Source organism: Aptenodytes patagonicus, chromosome 18 (genome assembly GCF_965638725.1).
Source record: "Aptenodytes patagonicus chromosome 18, bAptPat1.pri.cur, whole genome shotgun sequence".
NCBI classification, from domain to species: Eukaryota; Metazoa; Chordata; class Aves; order Sphenisciformes; family Spheniscidae; genus Aptenodytes; species Aptenodytes patagonicus.
The window spans coordinates 2,445,697-2,460,301 of NC_134966.1; the positions used below are offsets into that span (position 1 = coordinate 2,445,697).

General features: G+C 49.6%; 1 protein-coding gene across 1 annotated transcript; it reads right to left on the reverse strand.

Annotated features, from left to right (window-relative positions):
• Positions 1-367: 367 nt before the first annotated feature.
• Positions 368-13,494, reverse strand: LOC143168697 (ectonucleoside triphosphate diphosphohydrolase 2-like). The gene is made up of 9 exons (XM_076355408.1): positions 13,364-13,494; positions 11,007-11,124; positions 9,155-9,305; positions 8,224-8,383; positions 6,669-6,896; positions 5,296-5,568; positions 4,313-4,408; positions 3,186-3,320; positions 368-2,147 (listed from the first exon to the last, which is right to left on the reverse strand). Exons 1-9 carry the CDS (start codon positions 13,475-13,477, stop codon positions 1,917-1,919), a joined length of 1,506 nt encoding a protein of 501 aa, XP_076211523.1. The 5' UTR covers positions 13,478-13,494; the 3' UTR covers positions 368-1,916.
• Between the last annotated feature and the right edge of the window lie 1,111 nt (positions 13,495-14,605).

Sequence of the window (14,605 nt, forward strand, 5' to 3'; positions counted from 1 at the left end):
GAAGTCTCAGGAATTTCCCCGATGTCACTGACTCCCTGATAACCCTTTTTTTTTTTTTTCTATGCACGCTTGCCTGAACCCCTCCTATCTTCTTCAGATGGTTTGAGCAAAGAACACATCAAAGATGTAGGCATGTCTCTCATCAACTAAATACCAGCAGCCAGGTTATCTGAAGTAATTTTCTGCCTGCCTGCCACTGGGAAGAAAGTGCCTTCAGGGGTTCTCATTGTGTACCCCGAAAGTATACGGCATAAGAGCTCTTGAGTAAACAGAGGCAAAATCAGCATCCCCCATCCTCCTCACTGAAACACTTTGTATTCACAATAAAACCCCCACTTTGATCTCTTGCCAAGAATAACACAGACAGTCTATTAAAACATCTTTAATAACATGATATAATTAAAAATATCTAATGTGCAACTCAAAGAAATGAATATGAAGCTTGTTTGAATCTGTTTCCACACCCCTCCAAACTTGACTGACAGGTTCCAAACCTTATTAATTGGCCTGAAAATTTATGAATACCCCAATATTATGGGGGAGGGGGATGTCCTATATATGAGTTGGGAGCACAAGGGATTAATCAGAGTTGAAAGGATTTGGGTGCCATGGTAGCTTTAAAAATCCCGCAAGGCACATGACTGCATCTTTGAGCATTTAAATTTCTGTTTAAAGTGGTCTGAAATGAGTAGGAGACACTCGTCCCTTGGGCTTTTAACAGCCTGTGTGTTTGAGTCTCTAAAGCAGTCTGAGAAGTGAACTCTAAATGCTTTAGTCAAAGGACAGTGTTAGTCTGAATTCATCCCTTTTCTTCACAATAACATGGGGAATTTGTACAGCACCTCATCTTCTAGACGACCAGACCAGACCAGAGGAGCTGGAACAACTGCCAAGTCCCAGAGGAATCCCAAGTATTGGATTATAAAGTAACTCTGGTCACAGTCTAATACAAAAGTCATTGGACTGACAATTAGGAAAGCTTCTGTTCCTGGGTCTGCTCTTGTCTGAAGGACAATATTAGATGGGAGACTTCATTTTCAGAGTCAGCGAGACAAGCAGTTCAGTGCAAATGAATGAACTGGTGAACTTCAGCACAGCATGCACCCGATTTTAGTAGATGTGAAATGAAATCTGTTAATTTAAGTCCTGGTTAAAGAGTTTAAATTGGCAATTTTAACCCTGCGTTGCCATGACTCAGCTGAGAGACAGGAACTCAGCTGTGTGTCTGTGCCCTTTGTTTCTCCTTTGATGCTCTGCACGTTTTGTAGAGACCAAGACCAAAACCCATTGCTTTTGAAGGATTCTTGGTCAGCAGGAGCATTCGCTGGAAGGGATGCATGGATACTGTCACTGAGGTGGGAGAACAGACAGATCAGTAGTAGCAGGCAGAAAATACCTGCTTTTTCCCTAGAACATGGAAGCAAGTTGGCTGTTATATTCTGATTATATTTTAATGCTGTTCCAGTCTTCACTAGTGGCGATACTGCAGGTATTGTCTATCTTGTGGGCACAGAAGAGGACAGAGCACCTTCTTCAGACACCACCTCTCCTGATTAGACAGGATTATTCAATATTACCTTTACAATAGCTCAGAGCCTGCCTGCTTCAGAGGCATCGTTTCATTAGGCTGATATGAGTAATCTCAGCTGCAGCCCAAGCAAGACCTGTGCAGGCTGCTCTCTCATTTGGAGAACAAATAGCTTGCCATCCACCGGGAATCACAGGCTTCCTGCAGAGCAGGATCCGTTGTCTCAAAGTACAGTAGTGCAAGTGCTAGCAAGTTGAAATAAGGTACTGAGGCTCTGTGGGTCCTGCAGGAAAATCACTTGCATCCTCCAGTGACTTACACCTGTGTGATTTCTGTATGTACCCTGTTAACTGCCCTCTGGCAAGAGTATCAAGTCCCAGAATAACTGTCAGTAGTCATCAAAAACACTGCTGTTCCTGTTACTGAAGCTGTTTTCCTTGACCATCACTCGGTATGAGATGCGCATGAAAGAGCCAGTGAGCAGCACGACAAAGAGGATAAGGAGCAAAGACCAGACCCCTGGTTCAATCCCCTTGAGGAAGCTTGGGCTGTCCTGGGGGATGCTGTTGGTCAGACTCAGCAGGTAGCCAAGAGTCCAGCCAGATGATGTATTGCCCATCTGAAATAAAAAGGAGAGGTCAGAAGAGAAGGAGACAGTCTGGACCCCAGCTGTGTTTCTGTGCACAGGCCTTGTATACGTTATTTGAGACTGATCCAAGGATGAGGCTTGAAATGAGGAGCTCTCCCACTCTCAGTGCCCCGAGTGCACTAATAGGCCTTAATTGCCCTGACCAGCCTCACTTGGGGCTTCCACCCACCCGCTCCGCCCGTGGGCCTGGGAGCTCCATTTAGGCTCCGGCCTGGGCAGCCACCTCCTTCCTGAGCTATGCAGTAGGTGTGCGCTGTTCCTTCTCCTGCTTACTGACTGGTTTTCCCAGATGGACCTCAGGTCTACATTGTGGTAGTTCTGTCTCTGGCCCTGTTGCCTGGTTGAACCTCAGGCCTATGTTGTAGGTAGCTTGTCTCTGGCTTTCCAGGCTGGGCTCCCTGGATGGACCCTGGACCTACCTCATTACCTTGCCTTAGTCTGATGATCACCACGTGGCTGACTGAACTGTTATCACTGATGTGGCCCTGCTCAATGGGACCATGCCTTTGCTGGTAAGTTGAGAAGAGGTCTGGGAATAGGCTTTCTTTTCTTCTGTGAAGGGGAGGACTTGAATCAAATCCTCCTTTCCTTAGGGGCTCCAGATTCTGAAGCAATTTCAGACCTTATAAACCAGTTACAAGCTCTCACTAGCATAAAGGTGATTGCAAAGAGGTAGGGCAGCATCTTTTGACTCAGGAAATATCGTCAGCAGTTTGTCCTTAGCATTAAGTGGTGATCAAGCCATACCTCCTTCCCTATTGGGCATAGATTCTTGAAGGTGGTATTGCTCCAGATGAGGTTTTGACTCGTGTGTTTTCAGTGGGGACAAGTGTAATCTCTAGCTCTCTGACACTGGTTTTCTTGCTTATCACAACTGTGAATTTATTTCACAAAAACATCTTGCTGGAGAAACCTAGCTGGTTAGGGCCTGTAGGAGCGGGGACAGGCTGGCTTTACTGAAACCAACCCTCCCTTGTAATTGGAAATACCACACTGTGGGTAACTGACCTTCTTCTGGAATGCAGTCCAGACAGACCTGTCAAAGTCAAACGTGTATCCCTTTGTACTGAGATGAAAGATGAAGGCAGACACAATGCAGTAATCAGCAAGTGTATCCAGGCTTGTTTGGGACTCCTTGACCAGCTGGTGTCATTTCCAAAAGAAGATGGGGTGGGGGGGGAAATAAAAGTAGTAAATATTCAGTAGCTGAATTTCAGGCCTGCTATAACCTCTCCTTTCCTGCTCTGGGACTGACTGTGGGACGGGTTTGTGTCCTGTGCAGACTGAAACCATGTTTCCTGCACCCACTGGGCTGGTGTCTGGGAACCAGTGTCATCTCTTAGTGCCTTTGTTCCCATCTTATTAAAGACCAGGCAGTTCCAAGAGCAGCAGGACTGGCAGCCAGGTCTCCTACAGTTGCCTCGCAGGTGAACTGCTTGGTATGATTCTCTGCTCTCTAATTAGGTTGAGCTAATGCTGCAGCCTTTCTCTCAATAGTTAACTAATAAATTCTCTTCTATCCAGAAGAGAAAGCTTTAGGGAACCGCTTATGGGCTTTGCTACCCCATTAGCAAACCCTGTAGAAATGGTCCAATTGCATGTTACTGTGGATGCTCGGTCAGTGTAGGTGCAAATGAGGATGACCTCATAAGCCGCCAACTGAGGGAAAAACTTACAGATTCCCCCTGGCTTGGTCTCTATGGGCCCAGGTGAAGTGGGAAAGCCCCTGAAGTCTGAGTGGATGTGTTCCTTGGACTTAAGGAGAGGAAGATAACAGGAAGACCAAGGTGATGTACAGGAGTGAGTAGACAGCCTTCCTGTTTACTCCTTAATATGCAGTAAAAGGTACTTGTGGCTTTTCATTTAATTAAGTCCAGGTGTTACCAGCAGCTGGGATTTGAGAGGAAGGAAAATAAGTGGGGCTTGTTTCCTCAAAGTAAAAAAAACAAAACACACAAACCCAAAACAAACAAACAAAAACCCAAAAAGAAACACCCCAAACAAACCAGGCAAATCCAAGTTTTTCCCTAAGGAAGACTAACTTATGGCTCTGTCAGTCTGAGCCACGTGGGCTTTTACAACAGACTGTTCCTTGCTTCCCACTCTCCCTGCACACTAAGTTATTCCACAGTTACCTCTTTGACGGACATCCCACAAAGCCTGTTGACTGCCTGACCCAAGTCGGGAGAGGGTACAGTTTCTCTCATGAAGTCCATGGCCTCAGAAATCACCTACAACAGCAGCAGAAATAATCATCAGGTCGGACTGCGCTCTGCATCCTTGCATTGCATACAGTGCCAATAGGAAAGTAAGTGGCAGTAGCTGTGGGGCACACTGCCAGGGTGCCCTCTCTGTGTGCCTGTGTTGGTGGTTACAGTGCCTCTGATGGGTGCAAGGAAAACAAGCAGATCTATTACTGTCTGGAGATGGAAACTGGCCTGCTTCTAGCTTGCTTGCATGCAGCAGCCTTCCTGGCCCTGCCTGGATAAGTAGGCTAGTCCTTATGCTCCTTGGCACAGTGTCTGTGGGAGGCTCTCAGAAGCAGGGAGCTGGGGAGACTTCTGAAATTCCTCCCTCTGCATTCCTTCACTGAAATGTGCTCAGCCTCTTCTAGGATCTTGAGATGGTCCTGGCTTAACAACCCAGTGACTCTGGACACTAGATCTAGGGTCTCAGATATAAGCATGCTTGTGGTGGAGCATGCCCAGATGTTTGCTCAGAGCGGCAGAGGATCTTCAACTTCACCACATACTTGGTGTGGGAAGACCTGCTCAGCACACAACTGCTGACTACCCTATCCTTGCTGGCTCATGTGAGGTCCTTTATGGTGCTGGAGCCCCAAAGTTTGCCTTGCAAGCAGACATTGCTGAAACATGGATGAAGAAAGCCCTACCACAGTCACTGATGGGAAGCCTGTTGTCCATATTTGAACAGCTGTGTGGAAATGAGGGGGAGAGGGCAGGAGAGCATGTGTACAATGTTAGCCAGAGCACTGGCCCTCTTGGCTAGCAGAGGGCACAGTGTGGCTGTTCCCACTGTATTTTTTTAATGACCAAACTGTTCCCATTTCATGGGTTCTCCATACCAGTTGCCTACCCCAGTGTAAATGAGAACCCACCAGAAACCTGGTCCGGAGGGGCTTGAAAATACTGCTGAGGGAATGCTTGAAGAAGCTGCAGGAAGAGGAAGAGTTGAGCAGACTTTGCACAAGTCTCATGCAGGTGGTGGGATTGCTGGAGCCGGTGATGTTGAAGACCTCCTCAGGGCCGGGGATGTCTGATGTGTCATCACTGACAGCACAAGGCCCAGCATGCACTGATTGCCACCGCACTTCCCGGGAGTAGGTGAGGGGCCAGCAGGGATTAGACACAGTTTTAGCACTTCTCTGATCCTAGAGAGGCAGAATAAAACAGGGACACAGGCAGCAAGAAAGGAGGTTGGCATCCCAGGACTTCACAAAGAAAGACAAAATGCAACACAACGAAGAACAGTTTTCCTCTGGCACCACAATGTTGTAAATGAGCAATCAGGCTGCAGAACGTTTGCCAAACCTTATCTCAGCAAGTCAACTGCAGCAGGCTCCCAGCTCCTGCAGAGTTCAGGGCCTGGCAATGCCTGGACCTGCTGTGGGAGGCTGAGGAGTCCCAGCCCTACCTACTCTGCCTTAGGCCAGAAATAAAATTTCAATGAATCCTGTACTCTTTCTAGTTGCAAGAAAGAGGCTGTTCTGGTCTGCCTTCCAAATGGCTCAACCCGTCAAGAATCAGTGTTTCTCATCTCTAGGAATTCCCCTATACAACTGGGGTGAAGTGGGTCTCCATGTGGGACATTCAGGTCTCAAATAAGGGGAGGTGTGGTGTACAGGGAGGCAAGTGGATGGGCAGTGAGTAGTTTATTTCTGAGAAATTCAGTTTTGGTGGAGACTGGTTCCTGACTTTGCATCAGATCCTGCCACCTCCCCCCCCCCGAAATAAAGTTTGGAAGAACCAGAACACCTGTATGTTTTCAAAATGAAATATTGCTCTCTTAAAGACTGCTTCAGGGTTAAAGTCAGCAAAGGACAGAAATATCCCAAATGAAAGGTCCCGGTTTGTTCCTGGGTGCTGTTGTTTAGGCTCCCCTTCTAGGATGGAGGAGTAGTTCAGAGAAGCCAAGGGAAGTCTTTGCCTTGCTCCACCCCGAAGGTGGTCTTAGCACCTCCGGAGAGCAACGCTGTGCTCATGTGTATTAAGTAAGGAGCCAAATAGAGCCTGCAAGTAGGAAACTCTGGAATGGGTGCCTGTGTGTCTGCTTGGAGGGCATCAATTTGGGCATAGAGAGTATGTTTGACAAATGCACTGGGCTTTTTTAGATACATGCAAATGCCTTCTATTAAAGACAGTGATCGACATTTTGCCCATTAGCAGCTATGTCTTATGCAACTGTCATTCAGTGCAGAGGGTTGATATTGTATTCAGGAACCTTGCAAATGCCCTTCTGGCAGGTACTCACTTGAATGAGCATAGACAGCAGCCTGCTGCGGAGCTGGTCTGTGCCGTGGCAGGGGCAGTGATGAGTGTACACGTTGTGCGTCTGTCCATACAGCTGCAGCCTCACTCCCTCTTTTGGTGCCTGGTTCCCTTCTTCCACCTTGGAAGTGAGCTGTGCTGAGGTTCCTCCCACAGATAGGACTCCTGCCATCCCCTTCCTGGAGGGGACCAACTGCCCTCGCCAGTCGTACTGACCCAAAAAGAACCAGAGAGGTCAGTTCTTAAGACTTCTACATCTGGGTCACGGTCAGAAAGAAGCGTTATTGCAGAGAGAGAGAAAGCAGCTTTCTGGTGCAGTACAGCCCAACTTACTTTTTTTGCCCACAGGGCATAAGGATGCTGAACTGGTGGCTTTGGAGGGAACAGAGGAGCCATTGTACAAGCACTGCCACCTGCGCAGAGAGCTCCCCACAGCCAGCAAGAGCAACCAGGGCTCCCCACCCTGGATAGCTGTTCAAAGCACTGGTCTTGGTGGGTAGGAGCAGGGGAGAGAGGAGAGGGTGGTGGTTGTGGTGGGGAATGGGAGGGAAGTTTCCAGGTGGGCAGATATGGGTTTCAAGTGCTGCCTTGATGCTGAAGTGATCCTCCTGTCAGAAGAACCCTGTGGTTTCATCTCCTGTCATCTTGCAGAACTGAGTTTGGCAATGCTGAAGTTAGCAGTACAGAGAGGAAGGTTTACGTGAGTGTAAGCACTCTGTCCCTGGCCGGGGGAGGCTGTGTTGCTGCCAGCAGGGCTAGCAATTCCCTAATCAGTGCATGCTTGCTCCTGGTTATCAGAATAGCTTTTCACTTCCCCAGTGTGGAATAACTCAGTCTAACCCACCTTTCTCTTGCCCGTTGAGTTCTTCTTGAGACCCTTTGGCTTGAGAAGCCATGGGTAGAGCAAGGAAAATTAAATGTATTCTTTTTGTTTAGCGAGTGCCTTCTGAATACAGACCAGGCCCCTATGCTGGGGACACCCAGCTATACTCTTGCTAGTGTCTCAATGAGAGGAAATTTGATGGGCTTTTGCTTTGGCAGCAAAAGACTCTGCTTCTCTGTCCACCATCCACAGGATGTCCCATGGGACAGCTGGACTCCAGTGGCAATCCCACAGCACCCCACAGACATAGCAGCAATGCCTGTTTGACAGTGGTGCTGAGCTAGAGCTGCAGGGACTCGGGGCAGTGGAGTTCTTGTTGACACCCCAGGGCCAGACTGTGTAAGGTTATCTATGTGAGCATCCTGGATGTGCTGTCCAGAAAGCCTCACGTCTGTTAAGCCAACTGCATGAACATGCCCATGAAAGGCTATATTAGAGGTTTAGGCCTTCAGCCTAGTTTTAACCATCTCACATTATGTCCCCCAGCCAGCTGGTGTTGGATATAACCTGCCTTCTCTAAAAGACAATGGAAGTTGTGCTTAAGCATTGTTTAAAGTACAGGGCTTTAACAATCCCTCCACATGTCTCTCTAGCTGTTTGCTAATGGTAGTTGCTCAGCTCAGTTCTGTACTCCCCAGGCAGGATTGTCCTTTACCTTGAAGAAGTTCTCCAGGACATAATTAACAGCAACCCAATTGAATGCTTCCTCGTCTGGACTGGACAGGATTTGTGCTCCCTGAAAGTCAAAGGGGGATGACTTCAGGGCCACAGTCAGGGCTGCAAGGAGACCGCCAGAGAGGGTGGGATGGGTGAGGCTAAACAGAAAAGAAAAAGAAGGCACATTTGTTGTTACAGGACCCTGCCAGGAGCAGCCTGCAGTGGGGGTACAGCTGCAGGGCTTCAGCTGTGCTCCCCACTTTGGGTAGTAGCACAGAGACACCATGACAATCCCACTCCTGCTGCTACTTCCCTCTCCCCTTGCACGGCACTGGGGGCAAAAACAGCAGAGGGATGATTTGAGCAGTTGTGCCACCATTCAAGAATTTAGGAGTTCAGTACCCTCTGCCACTGAGGGATCTTGTGGCCTTGCCCCACTGACCTGGCCCCCTCCAGACCTTACTTTTCCCCAGTGTCTAAAAGGAGATAAAGGTCCCAGTAATGAGGTGACTGAGAACAGGGTCCACAAAAGTGTGTATGATAAGGTGGATCTTCCCACCACCGCTCCCAACCTGCTAACAAGCACCCCTGCAAGCCCATGTGGGTTGTCACACAAACTGAAAACACTTCAGCTTCCAGACTGACAGATGTTTTTCCAAGCACTAATTGTGAAGTCCTAATTGTGAAGGAGACTTTACACAGACTGGTAGCAGTAGCAAGACTGTCATCCTCATGGCTGCTTGAGGGGACAGTATGGAGGCACAGCCATACCGTACTCCCCTTGAGTGCGTGGGGACCTGAGGAAGGTTTACCTGACTAGCAGATTAGGGATGAAACACACTGCAGAGCAGACAAGGTGAGATGCATTTACAGAATGATCCGCATGACGTGTGCTGATCTCTGGGTGTGGGTTTGCAACATTCACTCACTTCAGCTGCCTCATGCTGGCGGTTGCTCCCAGGTAGAGGGGGGTTTGGCTGTGCTGCTCTGCTGGGATCTCTTTCTGGGCCCAGTTCAAACATGGCTCCAAGCTCTTCCCTACTTTCTGAGGAGAATCTGAGTAGCTGGAGACTCCCGGACCTGAGGACCAGGGAAAAGAATGACATTTTCTAAGGAAAGATATGGGAGAAGTATGAGAGCTGTTACCCAAGAGGTTGCTGTCCTAGGGCATGGTTAGAGACAGGACCTGTCACAGGCAGAATGAAGGAGTTCCTCCAGGTAGCCATGCTGCTAAAATATGGTACAGGGAGCAAAATGGCACATGCACATAAATCCCGAATAGCACAAAGAGAACCCTAGCTCTGCTGCTGAGACATCCTGTAAATGACCATGTATCAGCCACAAGTCTGCTGCAACAGCTGAGGCTGTCTCAGCCCACAGAGGAAGAAATGTGGCTTTAGCCACATAAAAGATAAGCAAAAGGACACACTGCCATGCAGCTAGAACTGAGGCTGATGTGTCAGCTCTCTCCTCCATCCACTTCCTCTTGTGTTGGTGGAGGTGGCTTCCGAGCCCCACGCCTGCAAGCAAGACATCTCTGCTCTAGAGGAAGCTGGTGCTGTGTGGAGAGCAGCTGTGTGCAAGCCTTGACTCATCTTTCCAGCAAGATTCAACAGGGTCTTAAAGGCTGGTTTTGAACTACTACCCAAAAAGAGCCTCACTTCCCCATCCTCTGGCCAACTTGTCTTCCTGGCTGTGCGACTCCCTCACCATCTGCTTTGCTCTCCTGGGCCCTGTATAGGGCTGAGCTGCAGCTTGCCTGCAGCCACTCAAAGGCTGTGACCATACTGCCATGCAGACCAAGGACAACTACTCACACCTGGGAGAGAGACCTGCCTGGACCTCTTGTTGCTGCTGACACACTGTTGCAGCAGCAGGTTCAAATAAGTCTTCAAGCACCAAGCTACAGTTGCTGTTTTTAACCCAGCCAGTGAATATGGCAGCAGTCAAGGGACGCATACAAGGTTTCAGGGAGCCCTTATTGCATCTTCTGTATGTGGTTTGTATTGCTTATAGTCTGCAAGGGCACAAACCCTCTTCCCTGCTTGTTGTGCAGCTGCCCTCCTACAGCACGCTGCTACTGAGAGTTCAGGGTTTCCCAGCATCCTGCTATAATCAGACTTCAACATCAAAGCAAGATTGAGAGATAGAGAAGGAAAACCCCAAGCTTTAATGCATGAAACCCTTTCAGCTGGCTTTGGCAGGGCCAAACTGATTCAAACTAGTGAGGAAGACCCTAATATTCTCCAAAATGTGACACCTAAAACCAAACTGAACTCATGCTTGTGCTGTCAAACCTTGCATAGGGGGTTGGAGTCTTCGCACTTCTGTTGTCCTGGAGCTACGCCACTTACTGCCCAGAATACAGTCAGGAGGGGGCAGAAGATACCAGGAGTCACCCTGCAGCCAGATTTGTCTCTGTTGCTGTTCACTGTCTCACCTGGGTGAGAAGCTCAGCAACCTTGGCTCTACTGCTGATCCACGTGGACGTCAGGACCAGCCCCTCTGTGTGCTTCCCTGCCTGCAGCAGGCCAAAAAAACCTGTCACCTGCTACTGCTGAGTGCTCTGATGTCCAGCTGTGTACGGCTAAATCTGCCCATGTTGAGAAGACCCATGCTGAAAATAAGCAACCTGTGCTTCACAGTCACCAATATTTCAGTGTACAGCTAGATGATACAGGAGCTGAGGAAATTGCAGCAATGGTCCATGCACAGATCTCTAGGTTTCCATCCATCCCATGCCAGTCCCACAGACCACCGAGCATGAATCAGGCATCTTACCTTGTACAGAACAGGAACTACATTCCCTGATCACCCCGGTCTTGTTTGCCTTGGTGGTGGTCCACTGGTAGATGAACAGGATGGTGTGGGATGGGCCAGCATCCAGAACAATGCCGTACTGGAAAACCCCCAAAACATTCTAGATAAACACCACTGAATGCATGTTGCTTTGTTATTCTAGGGTTACTCAGCGTTACGTAGGTATTCTGGGTAACCCATGGGCGTGCACTGCAGTATTTGAGTTAGCTTTTTACATTCAAAGAAAGGGTGAAGCCAGAAGATGATGTGGATTTGCAGGGAACCATCTGTATTTCTGAATATACATGAGGAGCAGCAGGAGTGGAGAAACACCCAGAAGTACGTCAGACCTACGGTGGCATGCTCTGCAGCTGTTCCTGAAATCAGGTAGAGGGCTTCCACTGAGAGCTGAGCCATCTGGAGCTCAGGAAAAACAGGTCCTAAAGCAGTGGGAGATGGCACTATACAGGCTCTCGACTGACTCTGGGACTCAAACTGCTGCTGGATTGGTTTGCTAAAGAGGTAAGGGTTTCGTGCAGGAATCGGAGGGCTGTGGCTTGTTCCTGCTTCTGAGGAACCCGAGACTCCCACATCTGTTTGATGCCCCACTGCAGAGATGGTGCGACACGGGCTGGGTTTGCCCCAGTGCGTGCCAGACCTCTGGGAGCTGCAGCGCGCTGGGACCAACCAGCACATACACTGTCCAACGCAGCAGCCCTGAGGAGACCAAGATAATGTCTTGGCAGAAACGGCAGCAGTGAACGTGAGATTTCTCAACACCTTCTCCACTGACAGTTCTCCTATTGCCTAGCAGTGAGGCCGAGGGCTTTCTTAGTCTCTTTGCAGCCCAGCGTCTGGTCTATTTGCTGCTGACTAAGCCTTGCTGAGCTGCATCTCATATGTGAGGTTAGGAAATGAGAGGCCACTGGGGTACCCTGCAGCACAGCTCTGTGGCTGTTTTGGATGTCCCCACACTCAAAATAGCCCCGGGGCTAGCCTAAGGTCTCCTACTCTCCCCTCTATTACATAACCCCAAACTGGGACATCTCCTACACAGACGGGAAAGAAACTCATGAGATCTGGGAGGTACGCGGTAGTGCATGGTTTAAGCTGTATCTTGCACAGAAATAGTTGTATCTGTGACTGAGTGGGAGGAGAAACCTCCTGAGAGGTTGACATTAACACAGTCAGAAGGGTTTTAGCACAAGACAGAGCTTGGCTGCAGCCTCCGAGCAAAGCTGGCTGCCTGCTGCCTTCCTGGGAGCTCCCAGCTGCACCAGACACAGCGCCCAGGCCAGGAGCTGGTGGGACTGGAGCTGGAGCAGAAATGCGGAAGGAGAATGGAACTCCCTGTCCGAGCCTGCTGGCATCCTCCCACACGAGTGACAACTCATATTTCTCGCAGGGCATGTCAGCTGCTGCAGAAGAGGAAGAAACGAATGGTATTGGCGGAGAAACCTCGATTTTCTTCCTTCTTCACAAAATGAGAGGCTGCTGCTGGGAGTGCAAGGGAGAAGGAATCACCACGTTTCTGCCCCAGCTCAACACCAGGGAAGGGCAGAATGCTCGCTGGGCAGAGCATGGAGCAATGAAGGGGTTTTTTAATCCGATTTTGTTTCTGAGAGGAGCGTGGAGGAGGGGTAGTATCTAAATGCGCAGGTTAACCTACTTCTGTTTGAGTAAACCACAGCGTGCCACTGGTCTCACCTCAGCAGTGGTGCACCAAGAGGCAGAGTGGATGGACAGCAACCCCCCAGTCACCGGGCAGATCTGACCCTGCTGCATAAAGCAGGTTGGCTCTTCAGTTAAAATCAAGAGAGGACAGAAGAGGAAAAGGCATGGAAGATATTTTTTTTTTTTTTTAAAGACAGAAGCAGCAGTTCAGTGCCAAATTCCTACTGACTTTCAAGAGGGACCTAGATCTTTCCCTCCACTGACACCACTGGTCCCTTGCTGCTCTGGGGTCGCTCCTGACACGGGCTGCCTCTCCTCAGCCTGTGGTGAACATCTCTGCTGGATGATATCCAGCCTGTATTTCCCTGACCAGCCAAAGGGGTTGGCTTGTTTTTGGTTTGAAAAGCTACAGCATGTTGAAGGATGCAAACCCATCCTCGCAGTCTTGTTCTAGTCCCCTCCTCAGTTTGTTGTTTTGGGCTAGTAACTAAGTCAGTAGTGCAATGAATGTAAAAAGCAACGAAACACACCAGTTTAAATGCCCACCTTGCACAAGGAAACAGGCAGGTTCTCCTTAAGAAGCAGCCCCACAGACGAGGAGAAGGTCTCCTCTGCCCCGCTTGACCCCCAGCTTGGCCGCCCCTTGGGCAGGTGGACGCCCTTACCTTGGTCCTGGGAGGGGTGATGGGCACATCTTTAGTGGAGACACAAAGGAGCATGATGCCCGTCAGTCCCGCTACGATCACCAGCCAGGGGGGAAGGAGTTCACGACAAGACATGAAGCGCTTTCTCCTTTCGCAAAGAGTCAAAAGAGGAAGCAGCGGAGCGGCAAACTGACAGCGGCTGCTTTTTACAACCTTTAAAAAGAGGAGAAAGGCGGGGCTGAGGCCAGGCTCTGACTTCAGCCCAGCCCCAAGCCACAGGGACCACAAGGAGCGCGTGGGCCAAGCTGCGATGTGTCAGGCAGTTCTCCCTTCCATCGCTCCACGCAATAAATAAAACGACGGCTTCATGCCCATTCCAGTGCTAGCTTTGCAAAGGCATCGGTGCAACCTCGAAACTGCCCCAGGCGTCAGGATTGAGGTAAACAGAAATGTGAGGTTAGCTCAGCTGTGTAATAAGCAGAAAGCAGGCAAAACTCATCCGTTTGGTATTCTGCGCCTGGCAGTGCTAGCTGCCAAAATTAGATGCAGGGAAACTCCTTGTCGCTGGGTTTACTTTATACCTGAGGGCTCCAGGGTGGACCCGGGGCGCTTCCCCGCAAGGATGTGTCCACTGGGTTGGGGCAGAACGCGGGCACTCTGTCCAGTTCCTTCAGACTGCCTCCTCGTTCACTCTCGGGCAGCACCCAGGACAGGAAAACATCTGCACGTTTGGGTTTCCACCCACAGGAGACTCTGGCTGGTTTGGTCTTTGCTGTGGGGGGGAGACGGCGGGGAGGACTCAGGTCTTTTGCCCCCAGAAGGCCAGAGTCAGTGTAGGTGACTGTACACCCCTTCGCAACAGCCTCCCTATGAAAGATAACCAACCCCCAGACTTTGCAAAACACGTGCCCACTTTCTCCTTTTTGGTGCCACAAAGACACAGCCCCGAAACCAGAATTTCTGAAGAAAAATCTGTTGGACCCGGGAGAGGTGCTTCTTTCAGGCTGTCCCCATCTGTTTCCCGGTGATTTGGTCTAGGAATAAAAGTGCAGCTCCTTTAAAGAAATGTTTTGATTTGTGTCAGCTGGACCATTTATTGGCAAGGCCATCTTGCCCCCAACCAGAGGACTTCACCAGCCAGGCCTCTGTCTGCAGAACTAAAGGAATGACACCTTCTTGGTCTTGCAGGGATATTTGGAGACACATCTCTCTGTCTTAGAGTTGTTTTAAGCAAAGTGCCAGAATTCCCTCATCTTCCTGCAG